Source organism: Passer montanus, unplaced genomic scaffold (assembly GCF_014805655.1).
Source record: "Passer montanus isolate IOZ18808 unplaced genomic scaffold, ASM1480565v1 scaffold39, whole genome shotgun sequence".
Classification (NCBI taxonomy): domain Eukaryota; kingdom Metazoa; phylum Chordata; class Aves; order Passeriformes; family Passeridae; genus Passer; species Passer montanus.
The window spans coordinates 1,527,954-1,549,337 of NW_024368707.1; the positions used below are offsets into that span (position 1 = coordinate 1,527,954).

At 39.3% G+C, this 21,384-nt stretch overlaps 1 protein-coding gene across 4 annotated transcripts in view; it reads right to left on the bottom strand.

Annotated features, from left to right (window-relative positions):
* Nucleotides 1-21,384, bottom strand: part of NME7 (NME/NM23 family member 7) — a 91,430-nt gene that overhangs the window by 69,862 nt on the left and 184 nt on the right. For 2 of the 4 annotated variants that reach the window (XM_039717930.1, XM_039717929.1), the window contains exon 2: nucleotides 2,631-2,738. In XM_039717930.1, the coding sequence (XP_039573864.1) occupies nucleotides 2,631-2,738 (108 nt within the window). Of the gene's footprint in view, nucleotides 1-2,630; nucleotides 2,739-14,279; nucleotides 14,347-21,124; nucleotides 21,382-21,384 lie in introns of those variants that run through there. The other 2 variants (XM_039717931.1, XM_039717932.1) reach the window with 2 other exon arrangements.

Genomic DNA, 21,384 nt, shown 5'->3' on the forward strand with positions numbered 1-21,384 from the left:
AGAGCTTTGTCCTCTTCAGGCCAAACTTCCCCTTCTGTCTCAACCTACAGGTGCTGTCCTCTACTGCAATGGTGTATCCATTAGAACAGCATTAAAAGAAAGAACATCATTCCCACAAATTTGGGAGGGGAAAAAAAATTAAGAGCAAAATTTCATGTTCTGAAAAGTGAGTATACAGTCCTGTTAGAAGGCTAGAAGAATTCTAATTGTTTTCAGGATAGCCAAAACTTTGCAGATTAAAGAACTGAAAATTATTTTGATACTGCCTTCTGCTGAGGTATGATTGTAAAAAAGACTCCTTCCCTCCTGAAATGTCCTTAGCCCCTCATATATGCTCCTACTAAGTGTTCACTATTCAAGTGCAGTAGGGAATGAAATGACAACATGGTTAAAAAAAAATCAAAGAAACCAACTTGAATTTGGCTACTTATTTCACCTGAACTTTGTCAGGAAGCCTATTAGCCTGTCTCAACCATAAGCAAATTATTCAGTATCTTGAACAAAAGTCTGAGTATTTCCTTGGTTATTTCACTAATGGTTGCTAGAAAGGCACCCCAAGGTGCTTCTCTCTTCTCAAAAAGAAGAGGGGATCCACCTGTGTTAAAGGATTCCTCTTTAGAGTGGACTTTTGAATATGTTTAAAAAACCTTTTTATAAACTTAATGATAAGCCACAGCAGAAGAAATATAAAACTGTTTGGACTGTTCCACTCCCGCCCATATACATGTAGAAGTAAATTACCCAAAACAAAATAGTTCTCTGACAACAATCTGTCCTTATTAAAGATTTCTTATCTCTTTTTAGGAAATCTCTTGTAGAAAGAAACATTAAGTCTTTAAGAATTCCCCATGAGAGTTGTGATCTATGGAAAACTTGGAGAATGGGGCCTCTGTCAAGAGATCCAGTTTGACTGAAAGAACTGCTTGCTGTCCTTGGACAAAAATCTATGCTGTCTTCTTACAGCAGCAAAGCAAGCTGGAAACTTCTCTCAGTATACCCACTGGCATTCTACTTCACCAAGCAAGACATGAAGGACAGAAAGAAAAGTTAAGCTCAGGACTTCATATAACACAAGCCTTCAAGAGCTCTGCTCCACCTCGGTGAGGTGTGTGATAAGGGAGAGCTGTTGTCAGGGATGGGGGGGAAGTGGATGAAACATCTTTCTCATACGTGGGGGAAAGCTAGCTCATAACCATCACCTCCCTTCTCAGATATGTTAGAGGTAAGAACAGGTTGCCATCTGCACAGGAAAGTACTAGAAGATGCAGAAGAATAAGGCAGTAATAATAATAAAAAAAAAAAGCACCAAGTTCTGCAGAAATTTAAAAAAACTCCAGAAAATAATTCTAAATGTAATATCTGTCCACAAACTCATCCTCAAAAGTGATTTTGAGATATTATTTCTCTAAGGGTGTTCACATTTTTGTTCTTCTAATGCCTGTGCTGCCCACATGCAGTCTATGGCCATGTACACACCACACTACTTTAACCTAAGAGCACACCAAAAAAATGCAAAAGTCTGCCAAGACACAGGTACTGCATTAAGAAGCTCAAGAACACCTTGGAAGCTCTTGGTTTTGAGACATGTAGGTGAAATGAACAACAATTTTGCCAGCCTACACATGGTTGTGTAGGAAGATTATTACAGTTCCTGACTGATCAGCTACACTGTTTCTGGGAAATAAAAATTAGAAACCTCACATTTTAAAAACTGTTCACATACAGACATCATACAAAGACCTAACTTGGTAATCAGTGCAAAGTGCATCTTTTCACACAACTGGGTATTACTGCTTCAGTGAGGAGCAGTTTGGGTAAGAAAAAGCCAATTCCTCTAGATTTCTTATTTCTGCAGTCAATTTTTATAGCAGGAAAGTTAAAATTTGATAATGAAATTCCTAAGTGTGAAAATTTAAATCTAGGCTATTCTTAGACTCTTCACTAAGAATTGGAACAGTCTAATCCCTACCATTTAATCATTCCTAAAAGGAAGCACAAAGCATTGGTTGGCATGAGGATTATCTTTACAGTACATATTATATTTTTATACACATGCCTGCTACTGCAAAATGCTGGTTTTCACTGCTGTCAATAAGCAATGGGATTAGTTGTATGAACGACAAGTCAAAAAGGTCTGTGCAAGCACCACTGATGAAAAAATTTGGATCTCACTGTCTGAAATGTCCTACCTCTCATTAAACAAAATTTACCATCTTCTCTATTTTAGTAAGACCCTTTTACAGTTTACTCTTCAGAGACTTCTGGAATTCCTGCTGAAGCTTAGTCTCCCGTTTGGAATTAGCATCAGCTTACTCTTCTCAAGCAGTAGGCCAGAGTTGCTGAGTTTCAATTCTGAAACCCACGTAGAGACTGAATGAAAACAGATTTATGAAAATAATCTCTCCACACCAAAGCAAGCTTTAAGAAAGAAAAAAAAAAAATCATAAATGCAGAAGCTATTCCATATGCTTCACTTGCTTTTCTTTTCATTTTAGAAACAGAGCAAGATACATTTTAAATTAAATTTTCTTACCTGGAAAATTATTAGGCATAGGCAGTGACTTGCCATTTTATGAACTATTTAATTGGATACTACATTTATGGCAACAGATTTTTTCTTACATCCTTACCATTTCAATTGATGAATCTTTCGGATAATACAGAAGTTCATAACGCCGAAAGAGTGAAGCATTTGGGTCGTACCATTCAGCAATGAAAGCATATCTCTCATCTTGACTCTGGAAGAAGAAAAGGGGCAAAATTGGCTATTACAGAAAGCATACATAGTCTATACAAAAAATACACAAATAAAAAGCTTCCTTCTTTTGTTATCAGAAAAGTAAAAAAAAAATCACTTGTAAATGGACTTGCACACTCTGCATATTATCTCCTGCCTACCACAGCTGGTGACATCTTTTCATTTGTTAGCTATCATCTTTTAAATGGGATGGAACTTGGATCATGAAAGTTTTCCAGACAATCTCATAACTTACCCAGATTTTATCATTCATGAAGCACAGACTGCTGCTGAAATTGTTGTCAGACTTCCCAACTTAGTCAAAGTATTTGATTTACTTTCTTTCATTAAAAAATAGTGTTCACCTACAATTAAATTGCAGACTCTTAATATATCTTCTATATATTTTACAAGGAAACATCTTCCTAAACAGTCATATCTAAATTTCTCTTAATGATGAGATGAATATAGTCAAGTTAAAGACAACATTAGTTTAATTCACTACCTAACTTCCTGAAATTTACATAAAGCATAAATAGCTCGACCTCATTTACAATTCATTTTCTGCCCCTAAGGAGTGCAGATGACAAAAATGGATTGCAGTAATTCCAGAAGTGTAACTACATTAGTAGCTTCTCTCCATGCCTCATCCTCAGAGGACACCAGCCCCCACCAAAGCAAGAACAAAGGCAAGGCAATGTGCAATTCTCATTCCTCTTAGTGGCACATGTTTGTTAGTTATTGATGCAACATCAGTTATTTGATATCTAGAATAGTTAGATTGAGCTCTAAATTTTTAACTCCCACATCTCCTCTAAATCTGACTGCTATTCCTATGGGCAATCACGGTCTTATCACAGACTTCCACACTTCACACATATCTGCACGCTTATACACTTTAAACGTTGAGGAACCACTGGTAGTTTAACTTAAAGCCAGGTGGGCCTCTTCAGTACATCAGATTTTAGAAAAGTGCAGCATTTCAGTTGTTACAAAGACCACTTAATAACCAAAAAGACAAAAGTTCTGTAAGTTCCATGACTATTCTAAAACACCAGCAGGAAAAGAATGATAATTTTCCAGCATCTTCAGCTTACCACTGATTTAGGACTAAGCGCTTTTGCAGGTTGAAGTTCTAAGAGAAGCAACATCAGAAAAGAATGAGATAATGAAGAACAAATTCAGAATTTTACCATGTGATGAATACTAGTACTTAGCATCATGTCAAATGCCCCACCATCCTGTCAGCTCTTATGGTACTCCCTACACTGCAAACACAGTATGACTGTACTGCAGAAACACTTATGCCATGGGGGCAGCACAGTGCCCCGTGAAGGATGCAAAGTTTCTATTTCTCTCTGTGCAGAAGGCTGTGCAACACTGGAAACCTTATTAGCATCAGCTACTCCAACTTCAGTATTATCTGTACAGCACACACTGCAGCCTTTGACAAGAGTTAAGCTCATCTTTTACGTGCAGCATCCAGCATGAAAACTCCCTAGGGACTTAGCCTGGTTTCCGGCCCTTGCTTAAGCTGGATGTGTTTGCGTCATTACTGCCACTGCCATCGTTTTGGAGAAATGCAAATCAGAACAAACTCTGTCTTATGGCAAAACTCAGTCCTGGTTTTTCTATATAGGCAATAAGGACTAATAAGGGTTGGCAGACTGATTTCAACTTCAATCTCACACTCATACTACTGGACAACAAGATATTTGATCAATTGATTTGTCTGACCATCACCTTGTCAAGAATGGATTCTATAGAGAAGCAATTATCTGCCAAAGAGCTTGTCTAAAAAGAAAAACAGACCAGTTTCATAGAACCATAGAACGGTCTTGTCATAGTTGAGACAGAGAAAATACAAAGCAACACACTCCATTTTCAGAAGGTTTCAAACCTGTTTTTATTATAGCATGCATGCTTTTTATATATTCTTACAAAACTCCTAAGTTTACACTTTACTCATTGGTCACAAAAGACAAACAAGGTGCATATTGGAATAGGCAGTTGCAGGTTTCTCTTATTAATCCTTTTTTCTTTCTTGATTTCTATGTCAATGATCTTGGTAGGAAATTCTTTTGGGGGTAAACATGGATCCGCTTATCAAATTTCTCTCTGGCTCACAGAAGTTGCTGTAAAACTTGTTCCACATGGTCTGGCTTGGAAGGGACCTTAAAAATCACCGAGTTCCAAACCCCCTGTCACAGCAGGGGCACCTTTCACTACACCAGATTGCTCAAAGCCCCATCCAACCTTGAACACTCCCAGAGATGGGGCATTTCTCAAGTACTACCTCCAGAAAAAGACTCTTGATGGATGAAATAAAATAGATGCACCATATTTAATCAATGCCTCTTCATAACATGAAGACATATAATTGCATTACTACATGCCACTTTTTCATGTTATAGCATTGTTTTCAACTATATTTTCCTGGTAGCAGTTGCCACAGAAGTTACCAATTTTCATTTAAGTAAAACTTCCAAAATTTCTAAATTATTTGTCTCAGGGAAGTAATGTATTTATGTGAACAACCAAAGAAAGCACCATTAGATTTTTTTATTTAGTCACCAGTATCAATCATCAGCACCTTCAGGTTTACAGTGAGAAACTGCATTGTGTGCCTTGTGTGGTGAGGAATTGCTTCTTTTTTTTTTTTCTTTTAACACAGTCTTGGATTTAAGAACCTGATTTTCATTAAGAATCTGAAATTAATTTTATAAGATTTTTAATAAGATTTTATTCAATGTCTGAGCTATTCATATTCGTTATCAGCAAGCCCTGCTGGCCACTAAATAGCAGAAATCACCATTCTGTATGATCTTGTTTTGGCATTGTAAGCAAAAGCAAGGTCAAAATGCTACTTAAACTCAAAAAAAACTGCAGAGCTAATCCTCAAACACGCAGAAAATGCTATCAGTAAGCAGGACAGCTTGAATCCATTACTGTTATGTATCCAGAAAATATGGAGACTTAATATTTTTCAAAAATGACCAAAACAAAGCCTCTAAAGCTTCTCCTAAGCCATAAATATAATTTTCTCTGCTGTATGGACACAGAATTATTGCAATAAATATTTATACATGTAGAGAACAGTATCAGAAAAAAGTTAAAAGCTTATGGGAAACATTCTGACTGGAAACATTATCTTTGTGAACATGTCAGTTGTTTGAGGCAGACACTGCAAAGTGAAGAAATTCAACATTGAAAGCAAATTGAAGACCCTGCCAAACATGTACCTAAAATAGAGCAAGACTCTGATCTTACTATTGCAGATTCATGCAAATAGTCTTAAAACAGATAAAAGGCAATATAGAATACAGTCATGATATGGTGAGCTTATTCTGGGAAGCGCTTGCGAGGCATTGCTGTGAAACTGCCACTCTAAGTCATCAAAAATACCAACCAATTTCAAAATGTAAGTTCTTAAAAGTGAGTACATATTAAGTTCACGATATGTTTTTAAATGAGAACAAAAACTTTTATTTACTTATTTAATTAAGTAGGATTTTGAAGGCAAAAACCAAGCACAAAAAACTGTCCACTTCCCATCACATACTGTGAGGATTGCAATAAATGTTTAAGCCTTCATAGGCCTGAAATTCTAATTTCTGAACACTTATTTTCAATCAGTACACCACTCAGTTACAGAACTTCTATAGCAAACAACCTTCCTACACCCCTTCACTAGTGTGTCCTGACTGCAAACTGGGAAGGAGTCTCAAGGATTAGGAAGAACTGTGGGAGGCAAGCTAAGTTTCACTGTTAGCTTCTGTCCACCCTCCTAACAAAGGAAACTCAGAGAAAATTACTCTCCAAAGAAGAGTGATTAAAGAACAGTGGTGACCTGTCAGGGGGTAACATGTTCAATGCACCATACTGCTTCAGACTGAGAGTGAGTCCTGAAAGGGGAATATTTCACAGCTCTTGACCAGAGAGCATCTCATTCCCTCAGGAAATAGGACAGGCATCTTAGTCACCACTGAAATCACACTCCTTGGAACAGCTCAAGTAATAACAAATCAAGTGAGTCTATAAGTACATTATAACTCAGAAAATTCTTCCTTCAAAGAATTAATTTCCATTCATTTCTGTACCATTCCCTCATTAAAATCACACATAGCCTCTGCTCTCATGACTATGCAAATTAACAAGCAATACCTAATGGGGGGAGAAATATTTTTCACAAATGCTCGCATTAGTGGAAAAATTAATATCACTAAAAAGCCCAGAAGCAATTATGCACTTTACATTCACTTACTGATACTTCCAGAACAGGTGTCTTGAGCTCGGCATTTACATCTCCTTTCCACGGTAAACTCTAGAACTGAGATCAGCAATGTCAAGAGTTCATCTACTGTGATGATGGAAAGAAAAGGCTTTTTCCTCTTCCTTCTATAAGTTGCCCAGAACAACATTTAAATTCTACCTTTTGCTTTTTGTTTATATTGGCATGTGTGAATATGCAGCAGGATGGCTCTACAGGCATCAGAAACACTTACTGAAGTACAGATGAAATAAAAATCCTAAATTTTGTACTTGCTTCTGAAAGCGATGGGGGAAGCAGTCATTCTTAGCCAGCATGGGACTAAGTTCTAGAAGGTAAATCCAAGCATCCATGAAAGAACTGTGCTCTCAGAAACTCTGCAGAGGGAAACAGTGTGTTTGGAACCAAACTGCTAAGGACATTCAAAACCAAAAAGCAGAACTCTTAACAAGCTGGACAGGACACGATATCTTGTCCTGTAAACCTTCTAGACTTACAAAGGGCTTCTGTTCACAGGAAAACAAAAGGACATCTTCCAAAGGTTTTCATGAGAAGCAACAGAAGTAAAAGGGTAGCTCAAGGACTAAGGAACTCCCATGGAAAGGTGGAGAAACCTTACCCCTCTGTTTTGACCTATGAAGAACATAGACCTGGATTTGGTTTTCCAAATGCTTCACCTGACAGCCACACTACTGTACTCTCCAGGGGTGACTACTTCTCTCCTCTTCCTTCTCTGGTTTTGACTAGAAATTTCATACTAGAGTTGACCTTACAATGGAGAACACAGGGAATCAGAAGCTGATTTTTTTTTCAGCTCAAGAGAACCTCACATGAAACTACCAAAATATTTCTTAAAATTGGAAAGCCCTGAAGTATCTAGAAAGTGCACCTTTACATGCTATTAGTAATCCTGGTTTTTATGAGGTTATACAGGATGTCAAGAACTTTAGCATGCATGACATTATCTGACACAGGCTGAGTATTGCTACATTTTAAGTGTGCAGCTCTGTTGTCTGCTGCTCCTTAGATTTTTCTCAGTGACTCAGTGACTCTGAAATCAGACCAAAGAGAAAAATCAAAGGATTTGAATCATCTCCTAATGAAGCAATAAAAAAACTGCACAAACCTCAATAAAAGCTGAATCTGATCCATCCTGATATCGTTCTATATTGACATTGTGTTCTATATTTTGTAAAACTCTGCTGTCACAGGGAAAACCTCCAGTAAAGCACAGACCAAGCTATTTCTATGAAATTCACTGGGAACAGGGTGGACCAGCAGACAGGAACTATTCACACACCAAATGGGTATTTCTCCTAATACACCAAAAAAGCTTTCTGGAAAGGTTGCTCTGAAGCTGCCTAAAATAAACAATTTTAAGGAAATATTTCTTCATAAACTGCTCCCCCTTCAAACCAGATTGGTGGAACTCTCAAAAATGCTTTGGAGGAGTAAGAGTATTTTTATAAAAAATAAGATGGTTTCAAAGCATAAGAATACTAGTTATTATAAAACATTTCATGTGAAGATATCATGAAGCTCATTGACTCCAACATCTGGTAGTCTAATTATGCATTAACCTGTACATACCTTACGTTTTTAGGAAGAAACAAGATTTAAAAAATCATAAAAGTATTAGAGCTAGTATTAGAGTTAGGCAACAACAACAAAAAAAAAAGCTGAAATGGCCTGTGAAGAAGTATCTTTATCTTTCCTCTTTATAGTTTCTACAAAAAAACCACCAACTATAGCTGTATGTGCTGGTACATTCCTTAGACAGACCTTCACAGAGGTGAAGTGAGGGACCAGACCAACTGCTTTCACCAAGAATATTATTTTCAAAATTAGGCCCAGAAACTGTTGTTATAAACATATAATCAACTTCTAAAGTCCAGAAGCTACTGCTATAAATGTATGATCAACCTCTAGCAGGTATCTAAGTCCTGTTATGAATTATTTGAAACTGTTCCTCAAAGCCCATAAATCTCCAAGTACTGCTCTCCCAGACCAATCCCCACTTCAGATTTAATGCTACTTCCTAGTCCTGAAGAGGACTTCAGCACAAATGAAAAGCAGTGACTGACAAACTCCTGCTCTGAGGAGCAAGAGCCAAGAATTTCAGCCAGAAGCAGCCACTGTCAGTGTTATACTCCCCCCACAGGCCAGTAACAGAAGCACCGTCACAGCAGCACCTGCTTTCTCCAGAGCCCCAGAAATACTCTGATTGCTTTAAATGGTTGACTTGATAGCTTTCCTGTTCTCCCATTTCAACATCTGGCAAGCCCTGCTTTATTTTCAGATAAATGCTTTTAGGTGCAGGTCCTGCATGCTGCCAAACTTCCCACATAGCACCGATTGTTCGCAGATTCAGACTACCAGACCAAAAAAATCTAACTTTAATTAGGCTAAAAGATAGTCTTAACCAGTTTTAGGAGTACTACTCTTTGATGGAAGGACATCTTAAATGTGACAATGCTCTGCAGACATAAAGCTGAAAAATAAAATTCAAAACATTTAAAACAATTGAAATTTCTGAAAAATCTCTTTAAAAACTCAAGTACTTCTGCAAGCATGAGAAATAATGAGGCCTAGTTCTCCATATTCATGTTTCCCATCCCTGACTGCTGTGACCAGAGCCCCTCTTCAACTCAGGTGCTTAATAAAGGCCCATACCCACCTGGATTCTCTGATGTCTAACTATAGTTGAGCTCACGGTGAAGTCTAACATTCTGTGTGGCAGAAAGTGCTCTAATTTTCAGCATTGTAGTGCACCTTAAATCCAAAAATGAATTCTCATCAATGTGTGGTTATTAAGCTGTGTTATTCAAGCCATCTTCTCCCTTCACAGTTTATGTAATACAGGATATTTTCCAGGCAAAACTTAAATCCACAACACTGTGTAGATAGAGCATACAATTAGCTCTGTCTCTTAAAACTCATTTTCCTGCTCTTCTTCTATTCATGTTTCTGAAATACAGGCCGGAATAATTTTTAGAACTCCAATTTTGCAGCCCACTCACTGCTATTGCATCTCCCACTACTTTCTCAACAGGCTCTTCTTAGTGAAAAAGTGAAATCAAAAGATCACTTTTCAAAAGGAAAAACATCTGGCAACTGCAATTCCATGACAATGTCTTGACTACAGACAATTCTCAACCTAAGCCATGCACTCAAAAGTGCACTGATGAATTTTGCAAGTGTGATGGACAAGTTTATAAGTTAATGCTATTGAAATTGTTACTGTAAATGTGAAGTTGCAATAAGTTAAGTGTGTTGTAAATCCTTTAATGTTACTGTTGACGTGAAGTTGTAATAAGCAAAGTTGTTGTTAGGATGTTAAACCTGTTAGTTACCTCCACTGTTAATCCCCGCATTTCACACCTACCCTTGTAACCTCCGTCAAGTGCTGCTCCCCGGGAAATATGCAAATTAAGGGGAAGTCAAGGGTATCTGACTAAAGACCCTAAAACCAACAAACTAAACCAAAATTTAAGAAACTAAGTGAAGGGTTCCGCTGGCAAAAAGTACTCCTATTCAATTAGTGAGGTTTTAAAAATCACTGTAACCTCAATAGAACAGAGTCAGAGTGAGGATGCTAGACTTCGAGATAGGCAGTTGACTTCCTAGGCACGCTCTTGAGGATGGAAGCCCCAGTTCTGCTGAGCAGCAAAACTGCACCTCCTCCTCTGCATCGCTACAGGGAGCAGTGGTGGTGTGCGCGACCCCTTGGGCCCCCACCCAGAGCTGATCATTTAATAAAGGCATTAAAAAAGGAGAAAGATCTCCTGCCCGATTTATTTCAGTAAGCGTATCTCTTTTTATCCTCTTCTTGTAGAAAGCAAAGTCTACCTACTGAAAATTTCACACAAATTCTAGACTACTTCAAATTAAGCAAATACTGGATGACCTGTTAACATTCTTAATCATATTTGAAATCTATTAAGTCAAACACTCTACTGCATTTGTGTTTACACTCCTCCAACTGCTGCTACATCCTTTGGATCCACAGACATCCAGTATTACTGGTCCCAGGATTCTCCGGTGCCTTTTGCACTGGATCTGTTCATATGGCTGTTGCTGCTTGGCATCTGTTGCCAAGCAGCATGGAAATACTTCTGTCCCCATAGTACTAACCAAAGGAATCTTCCTCTTCAGCTGAGATTTCAGTTCAGTAAATCATACCCTTATGCTCAGGGGCTGTGATAAACACAGCTCTAGAAGGTTGAAGGCCTCAAATTTTCTTCTCAGATTTAGGAATCTGCAATTCCATGCCACATCAGCAAAACTATCTGGATGTTCTGTTGATTTACTAAACAAGAAATCTGCCTTTACTACTAGATTATGTAAATTATGTAAGCTTCCTACAAAGCATGTAGGCATGATTAGCATAACCTAACCTTTTTTCCCCCAATCTCTCATATAAAATAATCAAGAATTGAAATTCTCAACCAATAACTTCAATGCTCTGTAATTACATGTCATACTTGAGTACTTAGTTACAGGATTCATGTTATTTTTCTAATTATGGAAAACAGTTGCTCTAAAACACATGAAGGATGCCATACTGCTCCTGCTCTGTCCCGACAGGTTTAGCTCTAGAAGACCAACTACACTACATCTTGTCTTTAGGAGAACATGTGGCCATTTAATGCACATTTATAAAGCCACAGATGAGAGGATCATATATTATTGCACTCGTAACACATGACCACAGGTAATTCCTCTCAGAGTAGTCAGTAGCACTCAGCACATGCCTATCTGCCTCCACTAACTCCAGCAGAGCCTGACAGTGATTTAAGCAAAAGCAGAGCTGTTCCCTGACTCAGAGCACGATTTGCAACGCAGGTCATCCCACATAATCACATCTGAGCACAAAGCTTAGGTGCTTTGCGCTTAATCAGCCAGTGGTGGCAGAACTAATGCTGCCGTGGTCAGCTGCTGAACACTGTATCTCCACTTCCCACCACAAGATTAATGCCTCCATGTGATGCCAGGAAGAGAAACACTGCCCTATCTGTGTGTGGTAATCGGCGGAAGAAATGCGGCACTCAATACGAGAGATCAGCAAATCTCAAAACTTTATTGATAGGCACATACATTTATATTGGTGTTAATGAGGCTAATACATATTGCAAAAGGCGAGCTCATTATTGGTTAGTTACTTATCAGCTAACTACGCCTGCCTTAGCATTCTTGTGACTACTATGTTGCAGCTGTCCACATATTTTCTTCATATTTCTAACTAACGATCCTCTCCCCCATCCTGATGTTGCACCAAGGGCACAGTGCCCTTGCCTGATTTAGACACTAACCGCTGGCTCCTATACCCATCTCCTTCGTCCTTAACTAACGGTATTATATCAGTGTGACCTTTGTCAGCTAGCCAGCTGTTCACAAAATCCTCCACACCTGTGCACACCCCGTTACAAGATCCAACCAATATTGTACTTACAGGAAGAACATTTCTGAAAGGGTCAAAATTTGGCCTAACATTAAAGCTGATGTCAATACTCAAATGTAGTTTTCTTTTACAGAAAACCATTCCTCTGCCAAACCTCCAGCTTTCTATTTCCAATATTTTGAGATATAAAGCTTTCCAAAGGAACACCAATCTGTTTTTTAGTGTTTTTATTAGGATTCTGAAGCACTTTCAGATTTTCTCCCCACACATTCTTATTTAGGTATTCCACGAAAATTTCAACCTCTTGTAGAATCAATCTGGAAATCTTCACATAGAATGGTTAAAATTGGAGAAAGTTACAAGAAGCTGAGAAGTAGAGCTTTGAAAGGAAACACCTACAAATCCTAAACCTTAGCTGTTAACAGCACTTCAAAGCACTATAATGCCTACAGCATCTTCAGATTATTTCAGCTCTCAATAATCTTCTGAAAAGCTTTTTTAACAAGTTCGTTGCCTTGGAATCACAGCTAAGGGAGAGCGAGCCAGCCAATACCACAACCAATTAGCACCCAGGACTTTGCGTGAATGCTCTGAAGACCACGCACCTGCATCCACCTGGAACAGTCAGGGCCTGTCATGTTCTAGTCACAATTTATGGTCCTATGAAGCTGACAAACAACCTTGCTGACACGTTTCTCATTCACTACTGTGGGCACCTAGAACAAGTATTTTGTCTGCACTACTGCTTTAACCAAATACTGGCTTTACTTTTTCCCAGATTGTGTCAAATTCTAAGGGAGTTGGACTAACTCCAGATTTCAGCTAGTAAGGATGTCATGGTCATAATTTATTCTGAAGTCAGACTAATGACGTTACATGCAAACAGAAGTTCTCATGATAAAAGCTGTTCAGCACGCTAGTAAAGTAAGAAATCAAAAAATTCTGTGGGGTACAGAAAGCAAAGTGGGTGAGTATAATCATATTCCCAAACTCTGGCAATCCTAATAGACTCTTACAGGTTCACTTTATGAAGATTTGTTCTACAATTTACAGGTTGTTTCTCTCCCAAAGCATAGGACTTTTGTTATCAGATTTGCACAACTGAACTATGTTATTTCCCTGAGATGTAAATGTCTCTGCTGGATGAAGACAGTGACTGAGAGATTCCAATCCCATATATAGTCTGAATAAGATTGCTTAGTTCCACTTACTCAGCTGCCCCCTGCATTAGTGCATTTGATGTTTGGCATCTTTTCAAAAAGGAGGCGATATTTCCCACTTTTGTAAAATGGGAAAAATCATCACCATCACTCCTTTCATGGAAGGATACCAAGATTTAACAGCTAAAATATTTGTACTATTTAGGCATCATAATCACTATTTAGGCGTTCATTTTGACAAAAACAAAGCAGAGGCAGGTTAGTCAGTTCATCCTGATTTCCTGCTTCCACAGACCCTTCACTGGAGCACAGGAACCAGGCACCTGTGGAAGAAGTCAGAAAGTGAAAATGCTGCCCAGCCCACTGCCTCTGCAGCTGCCTCCAGGAAACACTGCTAGTCCAGAATGTCAGTAGCTGCAAGGAGTGGATCCAGACCACAGTTCCTCTACTCCAGCCCAGTGATCTGGGAGTCTTCAAACTTAAAAGATGACAGTTCAAAGAGTGTATTGTAAAAGAGAGAGACCACGGGACAAGGCGAGGACAGCATTGCTCCTATGTACCTAGAAAACATAGAGCATGATACAGTCCCTACAGTAGGAGAAAGAAAACAAGGAAATGCTAAAAATAGGAGTACTAAATTTAGTGAAGGATCACACTTAAATGTGCAGTATGTGGAAGACCAGGTACACAGGCTCAAGCATGCCTACCCACCTCTCTCCACTTCCCATGCGTAGCCCTCTCTTATACGTGGCTCTCCTTCCAAGTGTGTTGGAGTATTCTGCAGAAAAAGTGTGATTTTTAAGAAAAGATAAGGTAGTTACAATCATTGAAGGATCCCATACAAAGAAAGATCATGAAACAGGCTCTCAGGAACACATCTCGGGAGAAAGCCACTTCTTTGCAAAGACATGAACACCCTCTGGTGCCCAAGGATAGGTTGAGCACCTTATTTAAACCTCAAGAATTCACTTCTGAAATTATCAGTTAGAAGCCATTGCTATCTCTTCCTAGTACACCTAGAGCTTCAAAACTAGTCACCTCGTAAGAGGAGGTAGAAATGACTAAATGATAAAGCACAGATCACAACAGCCAGGGTGATGAAGTCCTTTCACACAGGAAAACTGAGACACATGAGCATCCCTCGATGCCTGGCCCTCCTCAAGGCCCAGCCTCCCAATGCCAATCCCACAGCCTTCCAAAAATCTCAATGCCACAGTTTTTAAGTGAGTATCAGAGCTGCCCACTCCAGGACAACTCATAAAGGCACCTCACAGAGTTTATCTCATAACTCTAATAGGCATAGAATATGAGAAAAAAACCCAAAACCCAACTTCTTCCTCTTGTATGCGCTCATCTGACCTGAGATATGCTCATTATAGATGAAAATACTCGCTAATCTGTCATTCTTAGTATTAAACTGTGACACCATGTTCCAAAGCCCTGCCACACATAATTTACTCCCTTTATCAAACCTTATGCTGCAGTTTCTTTCCATTTGGCTGATTGGGAGAGAACTATGGGATTCCACCCACACAACGCTATTGAGTGATCTCAGTGTGTGGCTTGAGCATCAGGGCCTCTGGTTTCCATCTGAATAAGGACACAGGGGAACACAAAATAGTTTGGATGCATTAGGCCAAGCACAGCGCTTACTGTCAGGAAATAGTACTTTTGGTGATTATTCCTGGCAGATACAATTATAGTTAAAAGTCAGTGTTCATGGAAAAGCCCTGTTCAGACTTAGAGCAATAGATGCTCCATACAACCATTGTTTCTTACCAGCCAGTTCATGATTAACAGAGTATCCTACCCAGATATACTAGATCACCATAGGATTCTAGAAACTGACACTAAAATGGGCAACTGAACAGCCAAAACCACTTTTTGGAGGGTCACTACTCCTTTGGCTTAAAGGAAACAGACACTATCGAACAGAAAAACGTAAAAGGAGCAGTTTTTAGTGCTTAGCCACTGGCTATCAAAGCAGTCAGGGTCTGGAGAACAGGACACATGAGAGGAGGCTGGGAGAACAGCCTACTCAGACTAGAGAAGGCTGAGGGTGACCTTACTGCTGTCTGCAACTGCTTAAGTGAAATATACCAAAAAGATGGATCTAGACTTTTCCTCAAGGTGCAGAGTGAGAGCAAAAAAAAAAAAAAAGCAAAGGACACATGTGAAAACACAGAACATTCTAGTCACATACTAGAAAAACAAAGAATTACCAAGAGGGTGGTCAAGCACTGGCACAGGATGCCCAGAAGAAGTGTGCAATCTCCATCTTGGGAGATGTTCAGGACTTGCCAGGACACAGCCTGGAACAGCCTGGTCTGGTTAGACCTGTTCTGAGCAGGTTCAAGGTCCCTTCCAACCTAAATGATGATTCTATGGTTCTAATTATAGCTTGGTGTCTCTTTGCCCAAAGGTAATGCTCATCCTTCCAAGCTGCTCCAGATCTGACACAGACCAGCTGGGTTCCCGTACTAAGAATAATTTAGATGTACTTTCAAAAAGTGCTGAGCTCTGACAGTTAACTGTAAATTTTACCCACATCAAATCTGGCTGGAACATCTCTCTAAATAACTACTGCCTCTGTCATCAAATTCTATTATTTTTTACAGCTTACTGAAAGTTTGTAACTTTTCTTTATTCCTGGCACTGGTTCACTGAGTAATTCCTGAACTTCTAGAGTTTCTGCCAATATATATATTTAAAAAACCCAACATACCATTATGACCGACATGTCAGTTATTAAGATCAGTACCCAAAACCCGAAGGATCTGGACAGACAACTCTGGGTGACAAAGGGAGATCAGTATCAAACTTATCATCAGACATTGTTAGGCAACTTGACTATCACCATGTCACCTGTTTGAGCCACCCCATCAGAAGAGCCATCAATTCACCTAAAATTACATTTGGAAAGATGGCAATTTCTGCAAGCAAAGCCAAGAGCTGGCTACAGTAGGAGGTAATTTATCCCATGGATTCTGTCAACTTTGTATTTGTAGGGTGGTATTTTATAAAACACATAATGTCATAATAATCAAATCCAAAATGAGCTCCTGGAACAAAGGAAAGTTATGGGGTTTTCAAACAGTTTTCACTTGACTGACAGAGTGCCAAAAAATCTGTTATTTTTTCATCTACATCTTATGCAATGCACACAGTCTACCTGCTGAAGAAGCAAATTTCCACTGTTTGGAATCACCAGTTCAAGACAAAACCATGACACACTCCTGATGCTCACAGGAAGACTCACCATGCAATAAGTAGTTAGATAGAATTTTGCTTATTTTCTCCTCACACTGCATACAAATTTTTTTTCCCCTGTGATGAAATGCTGCAAATGAGAGTTGGCCATTAAGTACAGAGAATTGCCTTTGTGGTTGGTTCTGTCTTGCAAACTTTCAATTGACAGGATCAGGCCACTGTGCAGCTGAGGAAAATTCAATGTAATCACCAGCTGTCACTCTAGTGAAACTGAGTCCTGTTTGAAGATCCAAGAAGCAAAATTTCTTAAGCATTAGGAAAGTGTCTTTTGCGGAGATACTGCACATTTTCCTGGAAGAGTTTAAAATGCCTTTTTTTTTTTTTTTAATGGCAGCTGTTTTGCAGCAGGAAGTAAGCAATCTGAAAGTTACGAAAAGTAATTTTATTAACATGCACTTGTTCAGGAAAGTCTATTAGCAGGAAAGAGTTTAGTCTGTTTATATGATCAGTTCTGAATGACAGATCTTCATCAAAAATTATTCCATTTTACCAGATCATCCAACATGGTTGAGATCACCAGGTACCAAGACAAACTCCTATAAACCAATACAGCCCTAGGAGCTGTTCTGTCTTTATAAAGTCTTCAGCTGAAAACCTGAACATGCCATGAAAACCCAGGCCTCATTATTGTCAAATTATAGAAATTCCTGATTCATTTCCTAAGACCAATTTCTAAAAAAGGAAGTATTTTCCACTGATGAATCAAAGCACTTAAAGACATTTCTCATTTTTCTTCCCTATCTTGTCTAAAGGGTCATGATTTCCATGTTGATATTCTCCAAGCTGCGGGTTTTACTAATGAATTGATGATAACAATAATTACAGCAAACATGTAACACACAAGTTGTCAGATTTTCTGTTGAAGTGAGCTGAACTGCCCATCCTTTGATATATATAAGATTTTGGTCAAAATTACAAGACTGCAAGCTCTGGCAACCAGGAGAGCAAATTTCATATATATTTTCCCCTAACTCTGCAAAAAGAACTAAGGTAGTTGGACACTTAAATTTCACTAACCTGTCCTTCTACATCCACAAGGTCAAAACCAGAAATCAGACAACTCACCTGGCTTTTATGTGCTTTGATATCTCTATGCACAAGAAGGAAATAATTTGTTTGTCCTGTTGTTCAAAGAGTCTTTGTAATGTAGAATGTGGCTGTCAGGCTGCAGGAGTAACAATAACTGTTTCAAAGGGTGGAAGAAAAGGAAATTCTCTAAACTGCACTTAGGTGCAGAGTTTCCACTGCAATCAGGCTCCATATCTGCGGTGAACAGAGCCCACTGTCCCCTGGAAAATGCTGCACTTCCATATCTGGAACACTTTCAAGTGTGAGAGTGCACCAAATTCATGAATCAAAAGAAACTAACATTGTTAAGATCATGGACAAATACATCTCTGAATGTGATTACATGAAAGGTACCATGACAGAATAGCAGAGCATTCCAGCAGTTAAGAGGGAGAGCACATCTTGGGCGGAGAAAAGCAGGTTTCCCTCTGGGAATTTACTGCTCCCCATCCACAGCAGCCAGGTCACACAATTAGAAACCAGATACCAGAAAGCACCAGGACTGATCTGAAATGCTGCCATTTGATGACAAGGAAAGCTGCTCTCCACTGATTAGCAGGATGTAAAGCCAAAGCGCTGTCTTGACAAATAACTGCAGGATATTTCAGAACATTCGTCCCTTTACCCCAGTTTCTGCCACCACCAATATGCGTGCCCAGTTTTACAATGCACAAAACCACTTCGAGAGCACTGCTTGCACGTGAGTGGAGTACAGGGTGTGACACAAATGCATTCCAAACTGATTCCCATAAAAGTTACTACGTTTTTCTTTCTGTGGCCATGATATGATTTGTAATGGATATTTTTCTGAGTAGGTATTCATGTTAAAACTTACTGAAGCTGCATAATTAAGTGGAAGCAACATAGTACCAAAGATCAGTCAAGCTTTCTAAACCAAAGTTTATTACATGCAGAATCTAATTAAAATGCTGAGGCTAAAGTCCAGCCTGCAGATCAGTATTAGAATTCACCAGAAGGCATCTTTTATATTCTGATTTTGCTCCTGAGAAAAGATGTTCTGAACATGTTTAAGATGGGTCAGGTGCATAAAGTCATGTCATCCAACAGACACATAACTTAGCCCTTTCCCAGTATCCTGTGTCTATATGTAACTGAGTAGCACTCATTCCCAAACATCTGTTCTCCCATCACCTTCCAGCTCCCAAATTATTCTTAATGCATTTTAGGAAGCTGTCAGGATGAAGAGTACATGACTGGAAAAATTAGTGGGTTTTTAAGTATAAAAGAAACAAGCAGGACTCTGTAACTCTTGAAAGACCAGAGAAGAAAGGTCTCAGGGCACAGGAGAAGGGCAAGAGAGGTAGTGTTTGGGAAGATAATGGAAGGAGTTATTAAGTAGCTGGTTATTCAACATCTAAGACAAAAACAGCATAATAAAAATTTGTCAACAACAAATCTTTTACTGACACTGTGAGCAAGGGAGAAGCCACAGTTGTGACAAACAGGGAACTAATAAGGCTTTTAATCTGACACCTGAGAATCTGACAAGCTGAGTAAGGCATTATGGCCTAAACTAAAGAGCAGTTACATCTATCATATGAAGATGTAATTAGGAACACTTCCCTTGCCAACTGGGAGTCAGATGGTGTCCCACAATCCCCCATGCACCTGCCTTATTTTGGACTTTTTTTACTACACTGAAAATGAAACTGAGAAAGCACACTTCCAGAATCTGGGAGAACAGCTATGGTGTGGGAAAGATTGTAAGCATCTTAGAAGCAGAACTCAGAATGATAATATGAAAATTCTATAGAAACAAATGCAAAGTATTACAATAAAAATTCAAATGCAAGGGGAGAAATTGGCCAGACAACAAAACCACAGAAATCTGAAGTTACAGTAGGTTGCAGTGAGAGTGAGAGTGCAAAACAATTCAGGGAAAAAAATATGGTAACTTTGACAATATGAAGATCTAAAACACAAAAAACAAATATTTTGCTCTGTTCAGCAGCATTGGAACACAATACAGCTAGGAAGAAACATGAGAGTTAAAAAACACATTTAGAGAAAACTGCAGGCAGAGTAAAAAATGGTTAAATTTTAAAACCACATTTACCAGCAGAAAAATATCAAGCTATCAAAATTTGTTTCCTGAAGAAAAATGTGAAATGAGGAAAGGGCAAAGTTAAAATCTTCAAGTATTTCTAGAAATAAAAGACAAAAATGGAATATTTCTAACCCACAAAGAACAGAACAAATAATCACTGGCATAATTTCCAGTACAGAATATAATAGGAAAAAACTCAGTGACCTATAAAAATCATAACGCAATGAAATTATGTCAACAGATCATGTAGTTTCTATCACTGAAGACTTTTCAAAATAAATTAAACAAATATGCCATGAAACATTTTGTTAGAGTTGCTGTAAGATTCCGCACTGCTTTAATGAAGTTAAGTTGGTGTCACCTCAGAAATAAAAGGATGTTACAAACATGTCAAACTCAGTGAAAATCAACTAAAACAAAGCAAATGCTTTACAACTAAGGTACAACTCACAAAGCAGGACTTCTGCCGACGTGAATAAATTCAACGTGGGAATTGAAAATTACAGTTTTACCTGGATTAAACAAAACACTTGTAACTCCTGTATCTGAAAAGAAACAGTGGCATTGCTATTTAAGTGGCAAATGCTGACCTTGGGTTATGTTCCAAAAGCAAGGTGCAAAATAAGCTGCTGAAGGGGTTGGGAAAAGTTTGAGGTGCTGCAGACAAGTGTGTAAAGGTGGACCCACCCACAGGTGCATCTGCCTGGCTACTACATATGTCTTGTATATGAGTTTGAGTACAAAATACAACTCAAAGCTGTTTATTTTTTAATCAGTTCTACAGCATTGGGGTTTGCACAGCATCTTGGGCAAAGAGGACTCAGTTAAGCATCATCATAACCACAGAATATGCTGTGATGGAAGGGAACCACAAGGACTGTTGAGTCGAACTCCAGGCCCTGCCGATGACAGCCTCAAGGGTCACACCCTGTGCCCGAGGTCATTGTCCAAACACTTCTCGAACTCTGACAGGCTTGGTGCTGTGACCAATTCCTCGGGGAGCCTGTTCCAGTGCCCAGTCACCCTCCCCGAGATTAAAATGCAAACTTTTTTTTTATTATTATTATTATTATTACCCTTGCAATGATGTCCTGTCGTCTGTCCTGCATTACTACACAGCAGATCTAGTCAAGAATAAAGACCGTGGCACCTGAAACGTAGTCTCTCCTCCAAATGCACCACTGCCTTCCCTCCCGAGCTCCTGGCCCAGCCTATTCCCAACTCAGGGCGGCTCCGGGATGGCGGCAACAGCGGGGTACCAACGAGCCAGAACGGCCCCTTCAAACACCCCCGGCTGCGCCCCGCGGGCCCCTCAGCCAAGGGCCAGGCGGAGCCGGGCGCGTCTCTCCCGCGGCGCGGAGGCGCTTTGCCCCGCGGAACCGCCGCGGTGCCCGGCCCCGTGTCCCCGCT